Source organism: Sciurus carolinensis, chromosome 3 (genome assembly GCF_902686445.1).
Source record: "Sciurus carolinensis chromosome 3, mSciCar1.2, whole genome shotgun sequence".
Taxonomy (NCBI): Eukaryota; Metazoa; Chordata; class Mammalia; order Rodentia; family Sciuridae; genus Sciurus; species Sciurus carolinensis.
In genome coordinates this window covers 33,344,283-33,366,889 of record NC_062215.1, presented here as the reverse complement: position 1 = coordinate 33,366,889, position 22,607 = coordinate 33,344,283, and the positions used below count along the sequence as shown (strand labels likewise).

Below are 22,607 nucleotides of genomic sequence, written 5' to 3'. Positions count from 1 at the left end.
TGGCTACCAAAATATCAAAAACCCCACCACATATTGATTGACCATATGTTCATGTGTAGTAAAAATATAAAAACAGAGACCAGAAGGATATATTTCCAGAATTCTCAAATCACCTCTGTGAAGAAAAGGGAAGTATGAAAAAGGGTTACAATAAAATCTTCAATTATATATGAAGTGTTTTATTTTCTCAAAATAAAATAATTGGGATAATTTGTTGAAACTGGATGATGGATATATTGATATTTTGTTTTATTATTGTTATTTTCTAAATGCTTAAATTACTTCATAATACTAACAATCTCTTTATCACATAGTCATGCCTGGTTGAACAATAGGGAAATATTCTGAGAAATGTGTCCCTGGCAATTTTGTCATCACGGGAACATCACAGAGTGCACTTACACAAACTAAGTTGGCTATAATGAATATCACTAGGTGATATTTTATGGGACCAACACTGTATATGTGGTCCACTGTTGGCCCAAATTTTATTATGCAGCACAAGACAATATGCACTTGCTTCCAAGGTAAACTAGTAAAACCTTGTTAGAGGACATTTTTAAACTACATCTCAAAAGTCTTAAGTATCTTAAATATCTTAACACAGCAATCCCGACACTAAATATACCCTAAGAAAATTAGAGAATTGCTCAAATAATGATCATCACAAAATTTCAGAGTAACCAAAAATTGGTAACACTTAAAATGTCCAAAAGAATTGATTTAATTCCTGAATACTCATTTTAAAAATGACAGAACAGCTGGGTGTGGTGGCTCATGCCTGTAATCCCAGCTACTTAGGAAGCTGAAGCAAGAGGATTATAAACTCAAGGCCAACCTTGGCAATTTAACAAGGTCCTGTCTCAGAATAAAAATAAAAAGGGCTGGGAATATAGCTAAGGGGTAGAGTATCACTAGGTTCAATCCCCATCACCACCAAAAAAAAGAAAGGAGAGACAAGGAAAAAAGAAAGAAAAATTTCAAAGAACATAATGGGAAGTGAGGTGAGATGTATGGAATTATAGATGAAACAAGATTGTTTAAATTTTCTATAATAAAAAGTTTTTAAATATGAGAATATTAAAACTAAAATTTTAAAAAACAGGCTATAATAGTAAGAACAGTATCTTTTTAAACCTCTAAGCTCATTCATATATAAGCAAATATTTGTTGCATGTTATATTTGTGCCAGACATTGTAGGACCTAGGAAAATGAATGGCAAAAAATTAGCTACTAACATAATACAATCCTTCCAAATGTTTGTTCAGATACCCTATCAAAAAACTTGAGTTTCATGAATCACACAATCTATGTATACTTATACATATATCGATATATGCTATATTTATGTGTATATATTGACATACATATAAATACTCATATATGTATATAAAGTATACATACATGTGGATATGTGTATGTGTATTATACATACATAAATATATACACACAAATACATAAAAACAAACACTGTTCTCACCAATATTTTAGTATTTCTTTAGGCAGTATTTCTTAATAGATTTTTTTTTTTTTTTTTTTTTTTTTTGGCAGTGCTGGGGATTGAACCCAAGGCCTTGCACATGCTAGGCAATTGCTCTACTGTCTCTAAGCCACATCCCAGCAAAATATATTTCTTTAATTTTGGGGGGCCTGGGGATTGAACCTAGGAGCGCTTTGCCACTAAGCTCCATTCAGTCCTTTTAATTTTTTGAGACAAAGTCTCACTAAATTGCTGAGGGTGGCCTTGAACTTGCGATCCTTCTGCCTCAGCCTCCAGAGTTGCTGGGATTACAGGTGTGCACCACCATGCATAGCTTATATTTCTCATATACCCATATTTCACATGATCTGCTTAATTCCATTTTTTGTTTGCCTAGCATGTGTGAGGCACTGGGTTCAATCCTCATCACCACATAAAAATAAAGGTATTAAAAAATCACAAAAACATTATAAAAATATTTTTAAAAATCAGATGAACCTAAGAAGGGAAGATGGGTTCTTAAATTTTGATGCTTCTTTTCTTCATTATCGGGGACTGAAACCAGGGGCACTTTACCGTTGAGCTACATCACCAGTTCTTTTTATTTTTCATATTTTTAAAGAAATTTCCCTTTTAAAATATCTTTATTTTTATGCAGTGCTGAAGATCAAACACAGCACCTCATGTATGCTAGGCAAGCACTCTACCACTGAGCTGCACCCCCAAACCCTTATATTTCATTTTGAGATAGTCAATCTCACTGAGCTGCTGAGGGTCTTGCTAAATTGCAGACTGGCCTTGAATTTTCTATCTTCCTGCCTCAGCCTTCCAAGTTCTGGGATTCACACCCAGTCCAAGTTTTATTGTTCCTTTGCTTGTGTTATCAATATTATGTTCAACCCATGATTTCTTTGCGGGGATTTTAAAAGCTATTTGTCCATTTTGTGAGGGTTAATAGTGCAAAAACCAGGAAATACAATCTATAAAACCATTTAATCAGGCACAGGTAAACTGCAATACTTTACATCATCCTGAAAATTACAGAAAGGATGACAATATCAACCCCTCTGAGCTGTGGAACTTCCACTCCCTCAGGAATAACATGCTTGACAGAAAATTGGTTGTCATTCAGAAAGTTATCAATCTCGATAATATATCAAATATTAATAGTACTTATTTCATATTTTGAATACCATTAAATATATTTAAAATTTTTCTTTCTTTGCTCTAATGAATTATTTTAGGTACATCTTTTTTTTTTTTTTTTTTGGTAATAGAGATTGAACCCAGGGTCACTTTAGCACTGAGCTAAACCCCTAGCTCTTTCTAATTTTTTATTTTGAGACAGGGCCTTGCTAAGTTGCTAAAGCTGGCTTTGAACTTATGATCCTCAGCCTCCAGAGTCACTGGATTACAGTCACATGCCACAGACTGTGGCTTAGATACACCTCATTTTAAAGACCATTAGTCTAGTAAAGGGGAGATATAAATGTTTCTTGACAAAAAAGGAAGAATTAATTAAATAAGTGTTTATAAGAGGAATAAGCACAGGTTCTTTGGAGGGACACGTGGAAGAGACACCTAACTCATAAGTGTGAAGATTCAAACTATACTTTCAGGTATCATTTCTATAATTTGTGTGAGAATGGTGAGCAAAGGTTTCCTGAAGGAAATGGTATTAAATGAAGACCTAAAGAATACCTAAGATACTGGATGGGAGTGGAGGAAATGTGATATTGTAAAAAGAGGGAGTAGTATGCTATGTTCGGAGGTGCAGAGTAAGAGCATAACACATACAAACTAATATATTAGTAGTCTAATATAGCTAAAGTGTAGTTTCTAGAAATACAGTGGAATGGAGTGGATGATAGCGAGTCCTGAGATGAGTCTTATGAGTATAGTCTTTCCTTTGGATTTCATCTTGAAGCAAAAGAGGTAATGAAGGGCATGTAGTAAATAATTTGGTCTGCCCAAAGAGAAGTCTGGACTTTGTCCCCAGCTCCTATGAACGAACCTTTAAATCTCTGGCATTTCTGAAGTAACATGAGTATTTTTATTATTCATGGTGGGCCACTCAGACCTCAGACCACATGGTATTTGCCTGACTTCTGGAAAGGGAAGAAGGACTGGAAACAATTCCATCATGGGACAGTAATCAGTAAATTCCAATAAAAACTGGATAGTGAAGCTCAGGTAAGTTTCTTGCACTGGCAATACTCTGCATTGCTACATATTCATTCTGGAGAGGTAATATACCCCTGAGAACAGAGGAAATATTACATCTGTGACCTTCCTAGATGGCACTTCATGCATGTCTTCTTTTATCTGGTTCTAATTTGTAGCTTATCCTTGTAATAAACCAAAATCTGAGTATAATAGTGTTCAGTGAGTTCTGTGAGAATTTCTACCAAAATATGGAATCTAGAAGTGGCTTTGGGAAACCCACAAATTTGCAGCTAGTGTCAGAAATGATTTTTTTTCTTTTTGGATGGTGTTAGGGATAGAACCCAGGACCTTGTGCATAGGAGGCAAACACTCTACTAACTGAGCTATCTCCCTAGCCCTGATGATGGTCTTATATGAACTCTTCCTTCTAACTCTGTAACTGAACGTTCAGTCCTCATATTTGGGATCAGAGGCCTTGGCAGATTTTGTAGTTTGGAGGAATGTGGTTTGGCCAACTTCAAGTAAAGGGCAATCTTTAAGCAGTGTGATGGTCAGACAATCTACATAACCTAAATTCTAGAAAAATACTTTTGGCTACACTGGGGAAAATGTATTGCAGAAGGGTAAAACTGACAAGAGGTGACAATGACAGCAAGAAAGGGGAGAGACATTTATGAGATATTTACAAGGCTGAATTAATGACTTGACTGAAATGAAAGGATGAAAAGAGAGTCGAGAATGACCCACTATAAAGAATATATCAGTTTTGACGGGTAGAAGAGGTTGGAGGATTGAAACCAGTCATGAACAGTTAAATATCAGAAGCCTTTAGACTCCGAGGGTGGAGTTGTTTCATCAGTAATTAAAACAAGGATGGAGATAAGGGAGCCAATAGCATAACCGCAATAGCCAATCATATAAGAGATTGATATTGACTAGGACAAAAAACGTCAACTAGACTTCAGAAGACAGTCTAAGATAGAACACAATTAAAAAGATGGACAGAACATGAAAAGCTCACAGAGAGCTGGGTATGATGGCATAATCTAAGTGACTGGAAAGGCAGAGGCAATTTAGTGATACCCTGTTCCAAAATAAAAAGTAAAAATCCTAGGGTGTAGCACCAACACCACCGACACCCACCCACCCACACACTCACACACACACACACACACACACACACACAAAAAAAAAAGAGGCAATCTAAAAGGGAAGAGAAAAACCTGGTAAGCATAATTAACAATAACACTGAATGCTATTTGATTCTTTTTGCTTAAGTGAATTTTCTCTACTTCTTAGTGAACATTTACTAGTTTTCAATAAGAAAAATATTTAATTTTTAAATGAGTGATATTATGTAACTTGTAACCATGCATTTTTTCCACATACATATGTGAAAATGAAACAAAGTTTAAAGATTTTCTGACCTATTCCAAAGTCATTCATGACTCACACAATTCAATATAACTGAATTATTAGTGTCTATAATCAATTATTTTCTTTTCCAAGTCATTTTAAAAGTGCCATCCTCAATACTACTGCAAACCATCTGGAACTACTTAACTTTGCCAGCCTGCTGGGATATCTGTCTCCCTCTTGGGAAGCCCATCCCACACTAAATGAATAACTGAGGAAACAACTGCTCTGAAAATGTGATGACTTATAGCTCTAAAAAAGCCTTGAGTATTTGTTTCTTCTAGGTTAAAACACATCTATCCCTAGATTTGCATAAAGAAAAAAATACAGTATTGACCTATATGATTAACAAATAGATTCATTCACATTTGCTATATGATTAATTATACATTTCTTATTTGATAATTACTTCAAAGCTGTACAATATTTCACTTCCACCTTTTCAAAAAATCTCTCATTAACTTCGGAAATCCTTAGATTACACTATTAGAAAATATTTTAAGCTCTTGAGGGGCATTTATATTTAGAAAAAGGAGTAAAACATAGGTCCTATTCCTACTCCCATGTGAAAGTTCCAAATCATTGGAAAATTTTATTAACAAGTGATAAATTAATTTAGCAATGTAGTTCTAAATTATTCCATGACTTTATTAATGATTCCTGAGGTTTAAAAAAAATTGCTTATATGGTCCTTTAAATGCTATTTATAGTCCACAACAAAGATCTTTCTCATTCAAGGTCTCCTCTTTACACACATGGATAGAACCCAAGGGTGCTTTACCATTGAGCTATATCCCAAGCCCATTTTATCTTTTTATTCTGAGATAGGGTTTCACTAAATTGCCCAATCTGGCCTGGATTGTGAAATCCTCAGTCACCCAAGTTGCTAAATTACAGATGTGTGCCACCAAACCTGGCTTCCAAGGGGATTTTTGACATTTTTGAATTTTATTTCTTTCAAAATGTTTTGTTATTTTTATCTAGCAGAGGAAGAGTCTCATTTTGAAGCTAAAAGGTAAAAATTTTACCCTAAATATTGCTCTGAAAAAAATTTTTAAGTTGCCAATTATATTTTGTTCATTTAAACCCTGACCCTTAAAATCTAAATAACTGCTTATTTTAAATTAATCCCGAGGTTTGAATTTACCAAAATGAAAAATAACATATCTGCTGTTACTGTTCTAAAACTTGAGGGAAGCAAAAAATTGAGACAAATGTGTCACTATAATACTTTTCTAAAAAGCAAAATAATAATAATTATTATTATTATTTTGATAGTGCTGGGAATCTAACCCAGGGCCTTACACATGCTAGAAAAGCACTCTTCCACTCTTCCCAGCCCCAAAAGTAAAATTTCAATCAATGTATACATAAAATAGTATTGAGAAGCTCCTTTATTTCTTCAGAGACCCTCAATATATTTAGCAGCCACGTATTTTTTTAAAATACTGACAGAAAAACTCAATAGAGACTTATGAAACTAGCATTAAATGCAGTGTTTTTTTTTCTTACACTAGTCCCAACTTTAAAATTGTCAAATATATAGTTCAGTTAATTTCACTTAGGAATTTCAGCACCCTTTGACAGGCATTACCATTTTGAAGATTGTGAAGAATCTCCCCAGAGCTGGGGCTATAGCTGTGGCTTGGTGGTAGAGTGACTGCCTCACATGTGCGAGGCACTGGGTTCAATCCTCAGCACCACATGATTATAAATGAATAAACAAAGATATTTTTTAAAAAAGGAATCCCCCCAAAAAACAGGGTGGATGGATAGGTCAGAAAATATTAATAATTTAGGAGAAAAAAATCTTCATTTTTCCATAAATAATCAATCTCAACATATTTATAATCAGAATTATTTCTAAGTATTTCCTATGAAATGTGAGAAATCAATGTTTCAACTATGTTGGAGAGAATTTTAAGGTTCAGAGATTATATCAAAAAATGTTGGAATCATTGTACATAATTTGTCTTTTCTGAATCTGGATAGATGCATGGTTTTCTTATCTGTAAAATGAAGTGCTTGGACAGAAAAATAATCCATCCCTACCAAGTCTTCTGGTACTTATTCTTGCGACTAATTCATAGGTTGTTTTTTAAATCAATAAAATAAAACTGTCATTTAAATGTGTTATAAAAAACTTTTTAATCCATTAAGGACCTTAAAGATACTTTTCAGAAACAAATCAACCATTTTATATCTGAATAAAAAGACATTAATAGCAACTGCACAGTATTTTGATTTATGTGAAATCACAGTATTAAATCTCCGATTTAAGATGACTTTAATTTTGTATTTTTATTTCAAATCTAAACTTCTGTTGTCAAGTTCATGGTCACTTTATCATTTGAATCTTTTTTCTAGCTTATAAGTGTGCCAAAACTAATCTTGTTTCTCCTTTATGTGGGGAAAACACATTTTCTTACCATTGTCTTCATATATGTTTCATTAAAAAAAAAAAAATCTCAAATGGGAAATATTCAGGGTTGTACTAATGATTTTTTTTGGACATTCTCCAATGTTTAAATTGTTTTCCTTCAATTTTTTAACCGTGTTTGTAAAGGTAAAAATTAAATATCAAAATATATACTAGTCTGATGCCAAGATAAAATCTTTCACTTTGGTAAATATACCCATTTTCAGCAAGAAGCATTAAGTGTCTTTAGTGTAAAAAAATGACCTTTCAAAAGGCCTTTTCTATGACAGTTCACAAAGACAAGAAAGAAATACTCAGACATTAATGCTGTTTATCCCTGAGTGGTGGTATTACACGCCATTTTATTTTTTACAATTCAAAAAGCATTATTCCCTTGGTAATCGAACCGGGTATTTAAATTTTAGATAGCTCATAAGGTTGAGACATTAACACAATCTACTTTTACAGGAGATTTGCTAATTGCTTTTCCCCTTTGATAAGCTACTGCTTTAAGAGAATGATTTGACCAGGTGTCTATTAGGTTGAATGAAGACAAAACAGCTTTATTTTCCAGGGCCTTCTTACATTTAGGCGTTTGAAAAGATCCAAGAAGTGAGTTTAACTTAATTGCTGTGAATCTAGCCATAGTAAACTTTTTGGATGGTCAGAGTAACACCTTTCATCACAACTATTAGCTGAATGGCAAAAGATTCTCAGGTTTACCAGTGTTTTCCGAGACTTCTTAGTGTTCTGTCATTATTTCAGAACAATTCTATTTAAAAGAAACGCAATTGTAAACCGTTTCTATTTCAAGCCCATGAAAGGCAAAGCCTTGACCTTTCTATTTTAGACTTTCATCTGTGTAGCTAAGCCATCTGCTTTCCCCCATCTCCCACCCCATCTACTTAATGGACTGAAAATACTACACCTAATTGCAGTGTTATCAAACCAGCCTGCCTCTTCCACTTTAACGAATTATGACTTTCACCGAAGGTTTGCTTGGTAAAATTTTACTTACCCTTCCTCACCTCCCGCCTCAATTATGAGCTGTCAAATGTCTCAACAAAGATACTAGACTCCCTTGTATTAAGCCATCGAAAGAGCTCTTCACTTTCAACCTTGAGCGCCTAACGGAAAATCTCTGAGTCTCTCTCCTCATCTGGAGATGGGGGCAGGTGTTATCATTGTGGTTGCGGTTACGCAGGAGGCACCTCACAGCTCAGCCTAGAAAGGACTCGCGCCTCTGTGAAGCCAAACAAGGGACACAACCCGGGGAAAGACAGACTAAGGTGGGAGGAAACCTCCAGAAAGAAGGGAGCCGAGAATAAGAGGGCTCAAGATTGGAGAAAAGACCTTCCGAGGCAAGATCGGAAAAGGGTGTGTGAAGAGGAGCAAGAAGCTGGCAGCAGAAGCGAAGCGGGAAGAAGGGGCCAGAGGCCGGCGGGAGGGCCAGGAGAGCGCCTCCAGGACCCGAGGCAGGCGTGGGCAGCTAGCAGCCCACCGCCCGAATCCGAGCAGCGGGGGCGTTTTCAGTGGCGGTAGCTGCGGTTGCGGGATTGAACAGAAAAGATAGCAATCTGAGCGACCGAGGGAGCCTCTTCCGAGGCCGGCGCGACGGGGACAACGGGCCCACCCCCCTTGAGCCGCACTACTTAACTATTTGTAGAGCTGCTGCAGGCACAGGTCCAGGCTCTCGCCCTCCACCTCCTCACGGGTGATGCGCTCTGACAACGGTCGTGGAAGCGGGGGCAGCGGCGGCAGCTGGGGCTGCGGCGGCGGTAGCACGGCCGAGTGCCCCGAGGCTGCCGCCGCCTCCTCCTCCTCCTCGCCCTCACCCTCAGCCGCCGCCACCGCCTCCGCCTCCTCCTCGACCGCCTCCTCTTCGGGGTCTGAGTCTTGCTCCTGCTCTCCCTCCTCCGTTGCGGCTACCCTGGTCGCCTCCTCCCCGGGATCCTCGACCGACGCTTCGGCCGCCTCAGCCGCTACCAGTTCGGCTTCGGGCTCGGACTCGGGTTCGGGTTCAGGTTCTGGCTCGCCACCGCCGCAAGGACCGCGAAACTCGCCTAGGAATAGCTCCAGAAAGCGCCGGTAAGTTTTCTCTTCAGGGGTGCAGCCGGCCATCGCTGCTCATGCCCCGAGACCGACCGGGAAGGGCGTGAGGGAAACCCAGGAAGAGGAGGGGGCTGCTTCTGAGCCTCAGGCTCCCGCTACGACGTTTAACGGCCGCACCGGCACGAGCGATCAGCACCAGGTTGCTTGGAGAGGGCTCCGCAGGCGTGCGCGCCGCCGAGCGTGGACGTGCGCGGCCCGGGGGCGGGGGCGGAGCGCGCCCCCCTTCTCAGGTCTAGAGGGAAAGTTGGTGGCGAGCGCGCGCAGGGTCCAGCGGCGGCCCACCCTCTATCCCTACGGAGAGATCAGCCTACGCTGCCTAGAGACTGTCGCTATGGCAACCGGTTCTAATTAAGAATTTCAGGGTCCCTCCCGTCGAGTCCGCCGAGTCGTAAGGACACTGGACATGTCTGCTGTCCAACTCCAGATGTTTTTATTGGATGGAAATCCTTGCCTCACGTTAAAAGTGAACTAAGACATCTCCAAGTCTAGCTGTTGGTTCCCACTTGAATTGTATTTACTTGTTTCCTTATCTGTTCCAGCCTTGCTTTAAAGTATCTGTTGAAAGACAGCACATTGTGAACACCTTTTATTGATGACACTCATTGAGTAAGTAGCTGGGGGGAGATGGGACCCCATAAACACCTACGAAGTTGTAGCTTTCTTTGCATAGGCTTTCTCATTTGATTTGGTGAAGCGGTGTTACCCTCTTTGCTCAAAAAGATGAAGATTAAGATAGCTACTTACTTGCTCTAGGTCTCAAAACTTTTAGCCATGTCAGAATTAGAACCCAGATCGGTAGTCTACAATGCCTTTTGCTTCTTCTGTCCCTGAAAAGTCAACAGGGCATGGTGTCCTGCCTTATTTGTATAGGGCTGTGCAGTTTGCAAGTTGTTTTCATTCCTTTAATCCTTACCACATTCCCTTGAGGTAGATTCTTTTTTATAGATGAGGAAACCAAGCCTTGAAGACATGGTGACTTTGCTCAAGGTCACAAGCAAGTTATGCAACATAAACTCAATCATGATTGAGATTCAGAATTCACCCATTCCTTTCCTATCACACTCTTCAGTTACTGCATAATGCATATTACACTTTTACATATGTTTTTTGTTTGTTCTTCTTCCCCATCCCCTCCTGTGTCTTTTTTCTTACGTTGGAACTGAAACTACTTTAAACTACTTTAAATGATTCTAATTTTCTTACCAAACTACACACAAACCTATTATTTTCAAGCCTTACTGAGGGGGGTGGAGGGAGAAGCTGTGCTGTTATACAGCTGTAGAGATGATAGCATCATTACTGCATACTGCCATGTCCATGGAACATATAATTCAGCTAACAGTGATTATTTCTCTACTTTGAAAAACATGTTCTCACAAATTATCCACCTCATCCACTCCATTTATTGTTTCTTGGTTTCAGTTGGATTTAGGGTCTGAAAAACCATTTCCAGTCAGTTATTAATGGCAGAAGAAGGAGTCTCCTCGCCAACTGTTTTCATGTAATACTGTATTCTAAATCCCTGACCTGATACTGTTATTTTAAGATTAAGTGGGTTGAGCTCACTAATGTACATTATGTAAAATAGTTCCATGCTTTTTCCTGCTTGAGATTAAATACATGATAAAAAGTATACAGGGAGTAATGTACTTGAGTTCTCTATATTTATTTTTTAAAGGTAAATGGAAAGACCCAATAAGTCTGTTTCCAGACATGCTAAATGTATTTATATGTGTTTTGTTTAAAACATCACCAGTGTAAAGCAACTTCTCCATGAGATGCCAAGAAAGCCTTTAAACTCATTTGTCTTTGTTTTCAATCCACCTGTTCATTTCCATTTCAAATGTCTACAAAAGACTGACAAAACTTTTTAGGCTGCAAACCTAAATGTCCACAGTTTTACATTCCAACCACTGTTAATCTCTCAGAATTTGACATAATGACATTTAGTTCAAGAGTACATAGCTGTCAACTGAAACAATTTATATCAAACTACACCTTCCTACTTCCTAATGTAGTTGCCTCCCTCATCTAGATGACATTTGTGACATTAATCTTATGACTCAACCCACATATCAAAGGGAAATGATATATGTTGGTGAAACATTACTTCTAAGAGTAAAAGAAAAAGCCCACATATCTTTAATACTATAAATGAGAGGTGTTTGCTTAAAAAGATATTCCTTAGGCTGGGGTATAGCTCAGTTGGTAGAGTGCTTGCCTCACATGCATAAGGCCCAGGGTTCAATCCCCCGCACCAACCCCCCCAAAATAGGTGTTCCTTCACAAAGATCAATATGGCTTCTGTTACATCCATATGACAAAGCAGCTTTGCTAGTTTCCTGAGAACAGTGCTAGGATCTCAGAGCAGCTGTGTAAAATAATTTTACCATTGTCAAGTCATGTTGGTCTTGGTGGCAACTGGCATGCTTGTAATTCCAGCAACTCAGGAGGCTGACAGGATCACAAGTTCAAAGCCAGCCTCAGCAACTTAGCAAGGCCCTAAGCAACTTAGTGAGACCCTGTCTAAAAATAAAAAGTTTGTGGGATGTGGCTCAGTAGTTGTGTGCCCCTGGGTTCAATCTCTGGTTACCCCCCCCCAAAATAAATAAAGTCTGTTTTATCAGTCTACAGGTAAAAATAGAAATGCTGTTTCCAAAAGTCCCCTTGATTTTTCATATTCCTAGTTGCAAAAAGTCACTGATATGAAGCTAACACCAAGTCTCAAGTAGTAAAACATTATGTCTTAAAATACTGGAGTTTTCTATTTTTAAGAAAGCTACAATAAGACACATATACCTCAGGTCCAGTGGCCTGCAAATCAAGGCCTTCACAAATATTTGAAGGCTAGGCCTAATGATGAATGTGAAGTAAAAATATAAAATGTGCATTTTTTAAATTCGTTTGAAAACTGAATTAGGAGGGTCAGGGTATAGCTCACTAGAATCTTGCTTAGCAAGCATGAAGCCCTGGGTTGAACCTCTACCTCCACACACACACACACACAAAAAAAATGAAGGATAGCTACATTTTAAAATATCTATTTATCTAGGCTGAGGCCATAAGTTACTTAGGAGACCATCTCAGAAAATCAAAAGAGCTGGGGATGTAGCTCAGTGGTAAAGCACCCTTGGAGTGTTTTAGTACCCCAGTACCAAAAAATAAAATTGTTGTCAAACAATTTTAGTAAGGAGCAATAGAATATCTGGTCACTGAAAAAAGCTTGAGTAAATGGAAATGTTTTCAAATGGAAACTTCCCTAACTCCCAAATTGTATGTGGCAGGTTTTTGTTTGTTTTTGGTGGTACTGGGGATTGAACCTAGGGGTGCTCTACCATTAAGCTACATCTGTAGCTTTGGAAATTTTTTGAGATGGGGTCTAAGTTTCTAAGGCTCACCTCTAAACTTGCGATCCTACTGCCTCAGCCTCAGCTTCCTGAGTTGTTGGGATTACAAGTGTGCACAAGAGCAACCGCCAATAGTATTTCTTAAATCTTCCCCACTTACTGCCAAAAACATTACTGTTATAATTTATTCCTTTTCTATTGCTGGTTAATATGATCAAATTATATCAACTGTTTAAAAATTCAGATTCTCTCCCAGTATTAATACATGCAGTAAATTTCACCAGTTTTAAAAGGCAAGTCCCTGAAATGGGTTCTAACCTTTTCCCTAAGGAAAAGGTTAATAATTTTTCTTATGTCATGTAGTTATTTGAATAACCAAAATTATTTTCGGACTTTTTATATCCTTACAAAAAAGGAAGTTAGTAAGGGTTGATGGTAATTTCATGATAGTATGATAAATGGCTAACATATGATATGTTCCTTCTATAATGAATGACTTCTAAAGTGAACTGACTGAAAAAAAAACGTCTATTTTGCTACTAGTTTTCACTTTACAAAAATCAAAATGCTTCATGGTGGCAAAAATTCATTTTATCACCTAATTTTTAATTATATTTTTACTTAGAATAAATATATGTAAGCATTCAGAATGATACTGATCATCTCCCTATTCTAGTCAGCAGATACCCACTCATCACTCTGGAGCAAAGGAAAACAAAAACCCAGCTGCTTTTTCAAATAAAAATTTAACAGGCAACTAAATATGAAAATAGTTCACAAAGGTGTCTTCCATGGTTAGATAGTAATGAATACTTTATTCTTAGTTGAGCTGATGGAATTGAGCCATAATGACATTTGTGACTAGAAGGGAAGATGGAAATGATTCCATTAACCTAGAGTGCTGTAACATATGGTAATCATAGGTGGTAGAATAGCTGTGTTGGACAAGGGTAGAAGTAAGCCATGTGGCACAGACATTATCAATTACCACACATGGTAACCATGCTGACACAATGCATCGTTTCCAGAAAGGAAATGATTTGGGCATATGAAGTGGTTTGCAGCCTTGTGAAAGAGTAATCTATAAATGACATATCTGGCACCAATACAGCACACATGGTTTCCAGTAATTCTGCAAGATGAGGATTCAGAGTTGATGAAACTCAGCTGGTCACAGTGGTGCATGTCTGTAATCCTAGCAACTCTGGAGGCTAAGGAAGGAGGATCACAAGTTTGAGGCTGCCCCTGGTAATTTAGTGAGACTGTCTCAAAATAAAAAAGGGTTGGAGATGTTGCTCAGTGGCAAAGCACTCCTGGGTTCAATTCCAGTACAAAAAAATAAATGACAACAAAAAAGATTTGGTGAATCTCTATATACTTAAGTAACATACATCAGTTATTTGCAAAAAGGCAGCAAATCAAAATATGTTTGTAAAATACTTGGATTCTTCACAAATAAAATTATTTTTTAAAATATTTTAAATTGTCACAAAAATTCTGAATTTTTTTTATTTCTGGAAATATAGTCCAATAATGTTATGACTCTAAGATATAAAGCCTATGGGCAAACATTCAAGATTAGATAGAGGGAGAGAGAATTATTTTTTCTGGTATTGAATTGGAAAGAAACAAAGATATAAAACTGTTTTAAGAAAATTTAAGGCAGGCATAGTGGTGCATGACTGTAATCCCAGCGCCTAAGGAGGCTGAGGCAAGAGGATTCTAAGTTCAAGACTAGCCTCAGAAACTTAGCAAGGCCATAAGCCACTTAGCAAGATTCTGTCCTAAAAAAGGCTGGGGTTGTAGCTCAGTGGTGAACTGCCCTTGGGTTCAATCCCTAATATGAAAAATAAGTATATAAATAAGCAAATATTCCTTTCCATGAGTGCAAGATGAACTGAAGAAGAGAGATTAAAGGCTGGAATCAGTTGAGCAATGAAGGATAATGACAGTACAGGAAAGAATGGTGTCCATGGGAATAAATATCTGAAATTCTCAGAAGGCACTTGAAGACACAACTTGGTAAGAGCCAGCAGAGTCTCTCTCATTTGGCTATGCCAGTTACCTAGTGGTACAAGACAAACTACCCCAAATCTGAGTAGCTACAAAACTACATTACTATGTTTCATAGCTCTGTAGGTTGACTGGGCTCAACTAGGTGATTCTCACATGCAGGTGTCATGAGGTTGCAGTCAGATCATAGTAGAGATAGGGGTATCTTAAGTATCAACTGGGCAAGATGTCCAAGATGACTTACATTATACTTTTTTCATTTATATTAAAAAACAGTGAGTGAACAATGGTTAACATGTAAGTATGTTTCAAGATATTAATTTAGCTGGGCACGGTGGCACACACCTATAATCCCAGCGGCTTGGGAGGCTGAGGCAGGAGGATCATGAGTTCAAAGCCAGGCTCAGCAAAAGTGAGATCCTAGGCAACCAAGTGAGACCCTATCTCTAAATAAAATACAAAATAGGCCTAGAGATGTGGCTAAGTGGTCGAATGCTCCTGACTTCAATCCCCAGTCCCCCCGCCACCAAAAAGATATTAATTTGATTGTGTTACTAAATGGCAGTTGATACTAGCTATTGGCCAAGAGCTGAGGGCTGTCAACTGTAAAGTCTACACATAACATCTCCAACATGATGGCAGGGTAGTCAGATTTCTTACATAGTGGCTTGGGCTTCAAAAATGTTCCCATTAATAAGACAGAAGACACATAGCTTTTTATGACTTAGTCGCTAAGTCAGTAACATTACTTTTATGTTGCTCTATTAGCCAAAACAACTAGGCCTCTCTTAAATTCAAGAGGACATAATATACTTCAACTCCTGATGGCAAGAGTGCCAAATAACTACCGTAACATTTACCTTCAGGAATTTATGACAAAGTTCAGCAAGTTGAACTTTGAGGCTTAGAAATGTGTCCCAAATTTAATTAAATGGAAGGATATTAACTAGTGTAACAGATCTACAAGAAACCAATACATAAAAACCACAATGACAACATATGAATTTACAGTGAGAACTATTAATTCAAAGAAGATCAGACATTTGCATTGATCTGCCATTAACCAAACTAGCTGGGAAATCCAATTATCAACCATTTGATAATTTACATGGAATTACATAAGAGTTGGTTATAATTAAATATTTAATAGCAACAAGTCAGGATAGTTTGATGCAACTAAAGAAATGTAAAATCACACTAGGAGATGTCTTTTAAAAACTATTATCAAATTGGCAAAATAAATAAATAAATAAATAAAGCGTTGTCAGAAGTGAGGCCACTCTCAAACACCACTGGTGGAAGTATAAACTTGTCATGTCTCTGGAGAACAATTTGGTAACATCTGTCAAAATTTTAAATGCATATACATTCTGACCAATTCCTTATGTCCTTATTAAAAAATGAATTAATCTCAATATCCATCATAAAAGTGATTAAATAGTATAGTCTTTCAACAGGATGCCACACAGTGATATTTTAATTGAGAAAATTCTACAATTGCTGATACAAAAAAGAAAGGTGCTGAGTAGTGTGTACATTATATAAGATGTGAGTATTAAATTAATTGCATGGTGGTGCAAAGCTATAATCAAAGTAGCTCAGAAGGCTGAGGCAGGAGGATGGCAAGTTCAAGGCCACCCTAAGCAACTTAGTGAGATTCTGTCTCAGGGCTGGGTGTGGCACAGTGGTTAACAGCTCTGGAGTTCAACCAGTACCAAAACCAAAGGAACTGGTATACTTTTCTATCATTAGACCAGTTGCTTATATAATAAATTATGTTTTTCTCTGATCCCTGATTGGTAGGACTTCTTGAAACAAATTCTCTTTACATTATATGGCTATTGGCTTTTGTCTTGTCTTGTAGTTTTTTAATTTTGAAAATAGGTTAGAATATAATTTCTGTGATATAATTTCTGTGAGTTCTCAAGTCCTTCTGAGTGAGCCCAACTTTTATATCTTCATAGAATAAGCGACACATAAAATCACAGAGTAATGGCATGTTTAAAAACTCACATCTTACTACTACACATAATGAGAATCAAATGAATAGCTGAAAGAAAAGGGCCTAAGTCAATGGTGAACAAAAATGGATAACAGGCAAAGGAATATACTGCGGTCAAAAATACATGAAATCTTGTCAACATATTTTATGCCAAAATCAGTTCTGAGGGAGCAAAATGTTCTGTAAATTTTAACAGTAACAGTAAATTTAGGCACTGATGTTAACTAAAACTACATATTATGAACAGCCAGCCTCTCTACTGCAACTCAATTAAAACAAAACAAAACAAAACAAAAAAAACAGAATATTTCAACTTTGCATCTCAAAACTGAAATTCAAGTGAATATTTAATAATGCCTCTACAGAAGTAGAAACCACAAAATATATACCAATGAAATTAAGCAATCACTTAATCCAAACTTGCATATAAATAAAGACATGAGAAAATAAAGATGCCAAAATTGACATGGCTTGTTAATGTCTCAGCTGGAATTGGAATGCAAGTCTTATAATCCTATTCTTATAATATTTCTGCCACATACTACAATTTTATCAATTTTAATTTTAATACTACAATTTTATCTTATTTTAATAAGAACACTGCTAAGAAAAATAAAATACAATAATTGGAGAGAAAATAAAAATAGCTAATCTACAGAATGAAAATGAATTAGGATTAAAATTCAAGCAAGTAGACTATCTTGAAAATATACCAAAGCTAAGTCAACTTCCCTAAACTTGGTTAGCAATAAAAGTTCAGAAAAGGTTCAGAAAACAAAGGCATTATTTTATGTAAACTTATAAACTATTAAAACACTTTAGAAATACTCCAAATATCAACTGATGGATAAATAAAATATAATATACACATAAAATGGAATATTATTTAGCCATAAATAAGAATGAAGTTCCTACACATGCCACAATATGGACAAACCTTAAAATCATGCAGAATCGAACTGGACACAAAAGAAAAAATATTATATTATTCCACTTACATGAAGTATTTACAATTGGCAAATTCATAAAAACAGAAAGTAGATGAAAGATTACCAAGAGTTGGAGGAAAGAAGAATAAAAAGTTATTACCTAACAGGTACAGTCTCTGTTTCGAATGATGAAAAGTTTTGGAAATACTAGTGACGGTTGCATAACACCATGAATATAATTAATGTCAATTAGGTATACACTTACAAATGGTTAAAATGGCAAATTTTATGTTATGGCTATTTTTGCCACAATAAAAAAGTAAAAATCTTATTTGAAACATTCAACCAATAGTAGTTGAATGTGTTAAGCATTGGATAGATAGATGGAAAGAAGGAAGGAAAAAAGCAGACAGGCCAAACTATCACCTCTATCTTACAGAGGTGTTAGAAGAATGAATGATGTAAAAGTCTTTCATAAATAACAAAACATTATATAAACACGTACACACACACAAGCACATCTGAAAAAAACTTAAATTTATGATGAAAGACACTGGTGTGATCATTTGTTTTATCTAGCAATATAGATCTCTGTCTGCATTTGAAATATTAAGTTCTATCCTAAATAAAACAAAATCCTGAATTAGGTTACGTGAACTTTTAATTCTATACTTTATTATATTTTATACCTTTAATAACTTACTTAGAGTCAAACTGATTTTCCAAGTATAGAAGTATAGAAAGGGTTTCTCAAAGAAGAGCAAAATTTAAATTTCTAGTATTTATTTTTTCCAGAATGAATAATTTTTAGATTGTATTAAATGGCCTGTGTTGTACTAACTGTGGCCAAGGAATTAAAATACTGAACTGATATTAAAAAAAAAAAAAAATGGAAATCTTTTCTGTGTATGTGTGCAAATGTATTTGTGTTAGCTTTCCAATACTATAACAAACTCCTGAGATAAGCAACTTATTTTTAAAAAGGGTTATTTTGGCACACAGTTTTGGAGGTTCAGTCCATGATCTGGAGGACCTACTGATTTTAGGTCTCTGGTGGGGGTGCTGGAAGGCAATGGCAAAAGCAGCTGGCAGAGCAAAACTGTTCACCTCATGGTCAAGAAACAAAAGAGAAGAAAAAAGAGAGACTGGGGTCCCACAGTTTCCTTTGGGGCATCCCTTCAATGACATAAAGATCTGTCACTATGGCAGGCACAGTGGCGTATACCTATAATCCCAGTGGCTCAAGAAGTTGAGGCAGGAGGATTTCAAGTTCAAAGCCAGCCTCAGCAACTTAGTGAGGTCCTGAACAACTTAGTGAAACCCTATCTCAAAATATAAAGGGCTAGAATGTGGATTAGTGTTGAGAGTCCCTGGTTTCAATCCCTGGTATTTAAAAAAAAAAAAAAAAAAAAAAAAAGATCTCTCACTAGGTCCCACCTCTTAATTTCTACCACCTCCCAACAGCAATTACCCCCATGAACCTTTGGGGACAATTAAGATCCAAACTACACCAATATTTATGTATGTTTAAAAAAAAAAAAATCACCAGAAAGAAGGATCACAGCAATGGCATGAAATTGAGTAAGGTAATATATCTTTTAAATGTATCATACTAACTACAAGATGAAACCTACATGGAATCACTGATCTGCCAGAAAGTAAGACTTCTAACTAATTTACTGGTCTAACATTAGGTGGCAAGTTTATATAAACGGGGCACAATAGGTATAAAGTCACATCATGAATTAAAACCAAATAACAGAAAATGCTAGGGGAAAAGTTTACAAACTGAAAAAGAAATAATAATCTTTGAAAAATTAAGCTTTCAAAAAACTAAGGAGGTCAGGCGTGGTAGTGCATGCCTGTAATATCAGTAACTCACTGAGGTCAGCCAGGCATGGTGCACACTTGTAATCCAAGAGGGTCAGTAGGCTGAGGCAGGAGGATTCAAAGTTCAAAGCTAGCCTCAGCAAACCAGCAAGGCCCTAAGCAACTCAGTGAAACCCTGTCTTAAAATAAACAAAAAAGGGTTGGGGAAGTAGCTCAGTGGCAAAGTGCTCCAAGTCCAATTCCTAGTACCAAAACAAAAACAACCAACAAAGTTAAGGAAGCTGAGATTGTGGCTCAGTGGTAGAGCACTTGCCTAGCATAGGCAAGGGCCTGGGTTTGACTCCCAGCATCCAAAAGGAAAAAAAATTTTTCTTTCTTTTCCCACAGGAAACCAGTAAGTAAATTTTGTAAATGCATTTTGAAAACACTCAAACAATCCAAATTTTTAATTTATTCAAGCAGGGTTAAGATTATTCAAAGGAATTCTAGAATTCTAGAATGGATCACAAAATGCTTAAAAAATGTAGAAATAAATAACTGCAGGCTTATCAGCTTACCCTGAAATGTTTTAAACAATTTCTAGATGAGATAACAGCATCAAAATCTTTCCTTTAACTTTATAAAATAACAAACAAATGGCTTAAATTTTAGAATCGAATTCATTAAAATCAGTTTGATCATCTAAAATTTGTATCCTACCCATAAAACTAAACAGGATATGCTGACTCATAGTTTCTCTTTACGGTAATAAAAACAGGTTATTTTAAAGAATTATCAAAACTACTTTGAGAACTGGGGTTGTAGCTCAGTGGTAGAGCCTAGCACATATAAGGCACTGGGTTCAATTCTCAGCACCACATAAAAATAAATAAATAAAATAAAGGTATTGTGTCCATTTACACTAAAAAAATTATTTAAAAAAAAGAGAAGAACAAATAAGAATATGAAAAAATCTTTTATTCCTATGAATTTCTAGGCAATTGGGAAAGAAATTTACTAGTCTGAATGTCAAATTCAGATTGGTCACATGAGAGCAGCTTTCCACATTTGGAAAATGTAATACCTATATCACATCTTACCGAATGCTACTGAAAATGAAATCAAAGTAAAATGTAATTGTAGAACACTGCTTTAGAAAACCTCTTTCAGAGAATCACATTCCTTAAGTACTTTTCCTGTTTACTTCATATAATCCTGATTCGTTCATATTACTGTATGTGTTTATATTTTAAAGTAATGAGTCTACTACTCATATTTTAAAGTAATGAGTCTACTACTCATAAACAATGAATTTCACATCAATATATTTGTATACTTTAGATTTGTTTTGGGGTTACTGTTCTTCCTCTGGTTCTCGTGACCTTTTCCGGGTACTCAATGAACCTTCTGTGGCAACAGCATCTCTAAATCCCTGAGGCTGCAAGATGAAAAAATATACAAATATGTTTTAAGAACATTTAAAATAAAGACTGGTTGGCAAATATTTTTAAGTAACTGCTACTTTGTTCTTGGGACAGAATTTATTAACCATTGTGAATGATGAGGATAAGTTTCATGGATAGTCTAACCCAGTATTGTATTAAGTTCTTTTATAATATACTTATTTATACACACATACAGAAAAAACACTACATTATAAAAACGTATTTTAGGCCAGGCACGGTGGCACACTCCTGTAATCCCAGCGGCTTGGGAGGCCAAGGTAGAAAGATTGCAAGCTTAAAGCCAGCCTTAGCAACTTAGTAATATCCTGTCTCTAAATAAAATATTAAAAGGGGCTGGTAAAAGGGCTCAGTGGCCAAGCGCCCCTGAGTTCAATCCCTGGTACTTAAAAAACAAAAGTCTTCTAGGACTGTAGATTTGCTCAGTGGTGAGGCTCTTGAGCAACCCCCCACCTCAAAAAAAAAAAAAAAAACAAAAGAAAGAAAAAAAAAAACAAAAAACCAGAAGTTCTCTAAAGAACAATCCTCACAAACTTTATGGTAGCTATGTTGGAAGAAATGAAAAGAAGTTTGTACTAATTCTTAGGTACTTTACAAGTTTTCACAATTAAATATTTAAATGTTTCCCAAATAGGCTATTTCAAATGCACCTGGGTAGTGCAAAAATTAAGTGGTTAATTCAGCTGCAGAATCTCCATTTCTGTTTTTGTCCTTATAAAAAATGAAATGCCAAGATATACTTGGCTCAGCAATGTTGATAAATATGCATATTTCAGCCAAATATGTATGTTCTATGATGTTAATTCACAGAAAAATTAACATTTTAAAGTGTACTATATTTGGTGGCTATGATAGATCTATAATATCTACAGACCAAAAAAAAGTAATGTTGGTATTTTTTTCTGAAATTCTCCAACAACTTTCACTTTAAAAATCTTTAATATACTGACATTACATATGCCATGGAACATACTACCCCAAAATAAGTATTTCCTCTGTTCTTAAGAATAAATTTTAGTCCAATTATGACTATAAAATTCTGTATATACAACTACTTGGGGGATGTTCTAAGCATCAAAAGCTGTCCTCAATATGTTTGCTGCCTACAGAAGTTAACAAAAGCAATCTGTAAATGATCTCTTCAGATAATTACTGCCCACCAACACCAAAATCCCACTAATCAAAAAATACTGACTGTGATCTGAAACAGTACTGTGGATTCCTTTTGGCTTGGTGATTTGTACAATGTTGCCAACCTGCTTAGAGAAAAAGAATATATACAAACATATAACTTTAATTAATTACTTCATATGACTGATTTCATAATTTATGCTAACTCACTATAATTTAATTATTCTGTTCTTACAGACACAGAAGGGAAAGAAATATAAAAAAATATCCCCTGCTAAGGAAGGTGGCACATGCTTGAGTTCCAGCTACTTGGGAAGCA

The 22,607-nt window shown here is 36.3% G+C and overlaps 2 protein-coding genes across 5 annotated transcripts in view; both read right to left on the bottom strand.

The window, feature by feature from the left end:
* Nucleotides 1-9,738, bottom strand: part of Ppm1e (protein phosphatase, Mg2+/Mn2+ dependent 1E) — a 168,056-nt gene extending 158,318 nt beyond the window's left edge. For both annotated transcript variants that reach the window (XR_007107575.1, XM_047542828.1), the window contains exon 1: nt 9,140-9,738. Coding sequence is in view for 1 of the 2 variants with exons in the window: in XM_047542828.1 (XP_047398784.1) it covers nt 9,140-9,603 (464 nt within the window). In the remaining variant the exon portion in view is untranslated. The remainder of the gene's footprint in view (nt 1-9,139) is intronic.
* Nucleotides 9,739-20,011: 10,273 nt separating this feature from the next.
* Nucleotides 20,012-22,607, bottom strand: part of Rad51c (RAD51 paralog C) — a 32,661-nt gene continuing 30,065 nt past the window's right edge. The window contains exons 8-9 of one of the 3 annotated variants that reach the window (XM_047545272.1): nt 22,353-22,416; nt 20,012-21,132 (exon numbers count right to left, since the gene is read on the bottom strand). In XM_047545272.1, the coding sequence (XP_047401228.1) occupies nt 21,049-21,132; nt 22,353-22,416 (148 nt within the window). In that variant the 3' untranslated portion in view covers nt 20,012-21,048. The remainder of the gene's footprint in view (nt 21,133-22,352; nt 22,417-22,607) is intronic. The other 2 variants (XM_047545273.1, XM_047545274.1) reach the window with 2 other exon arrangements.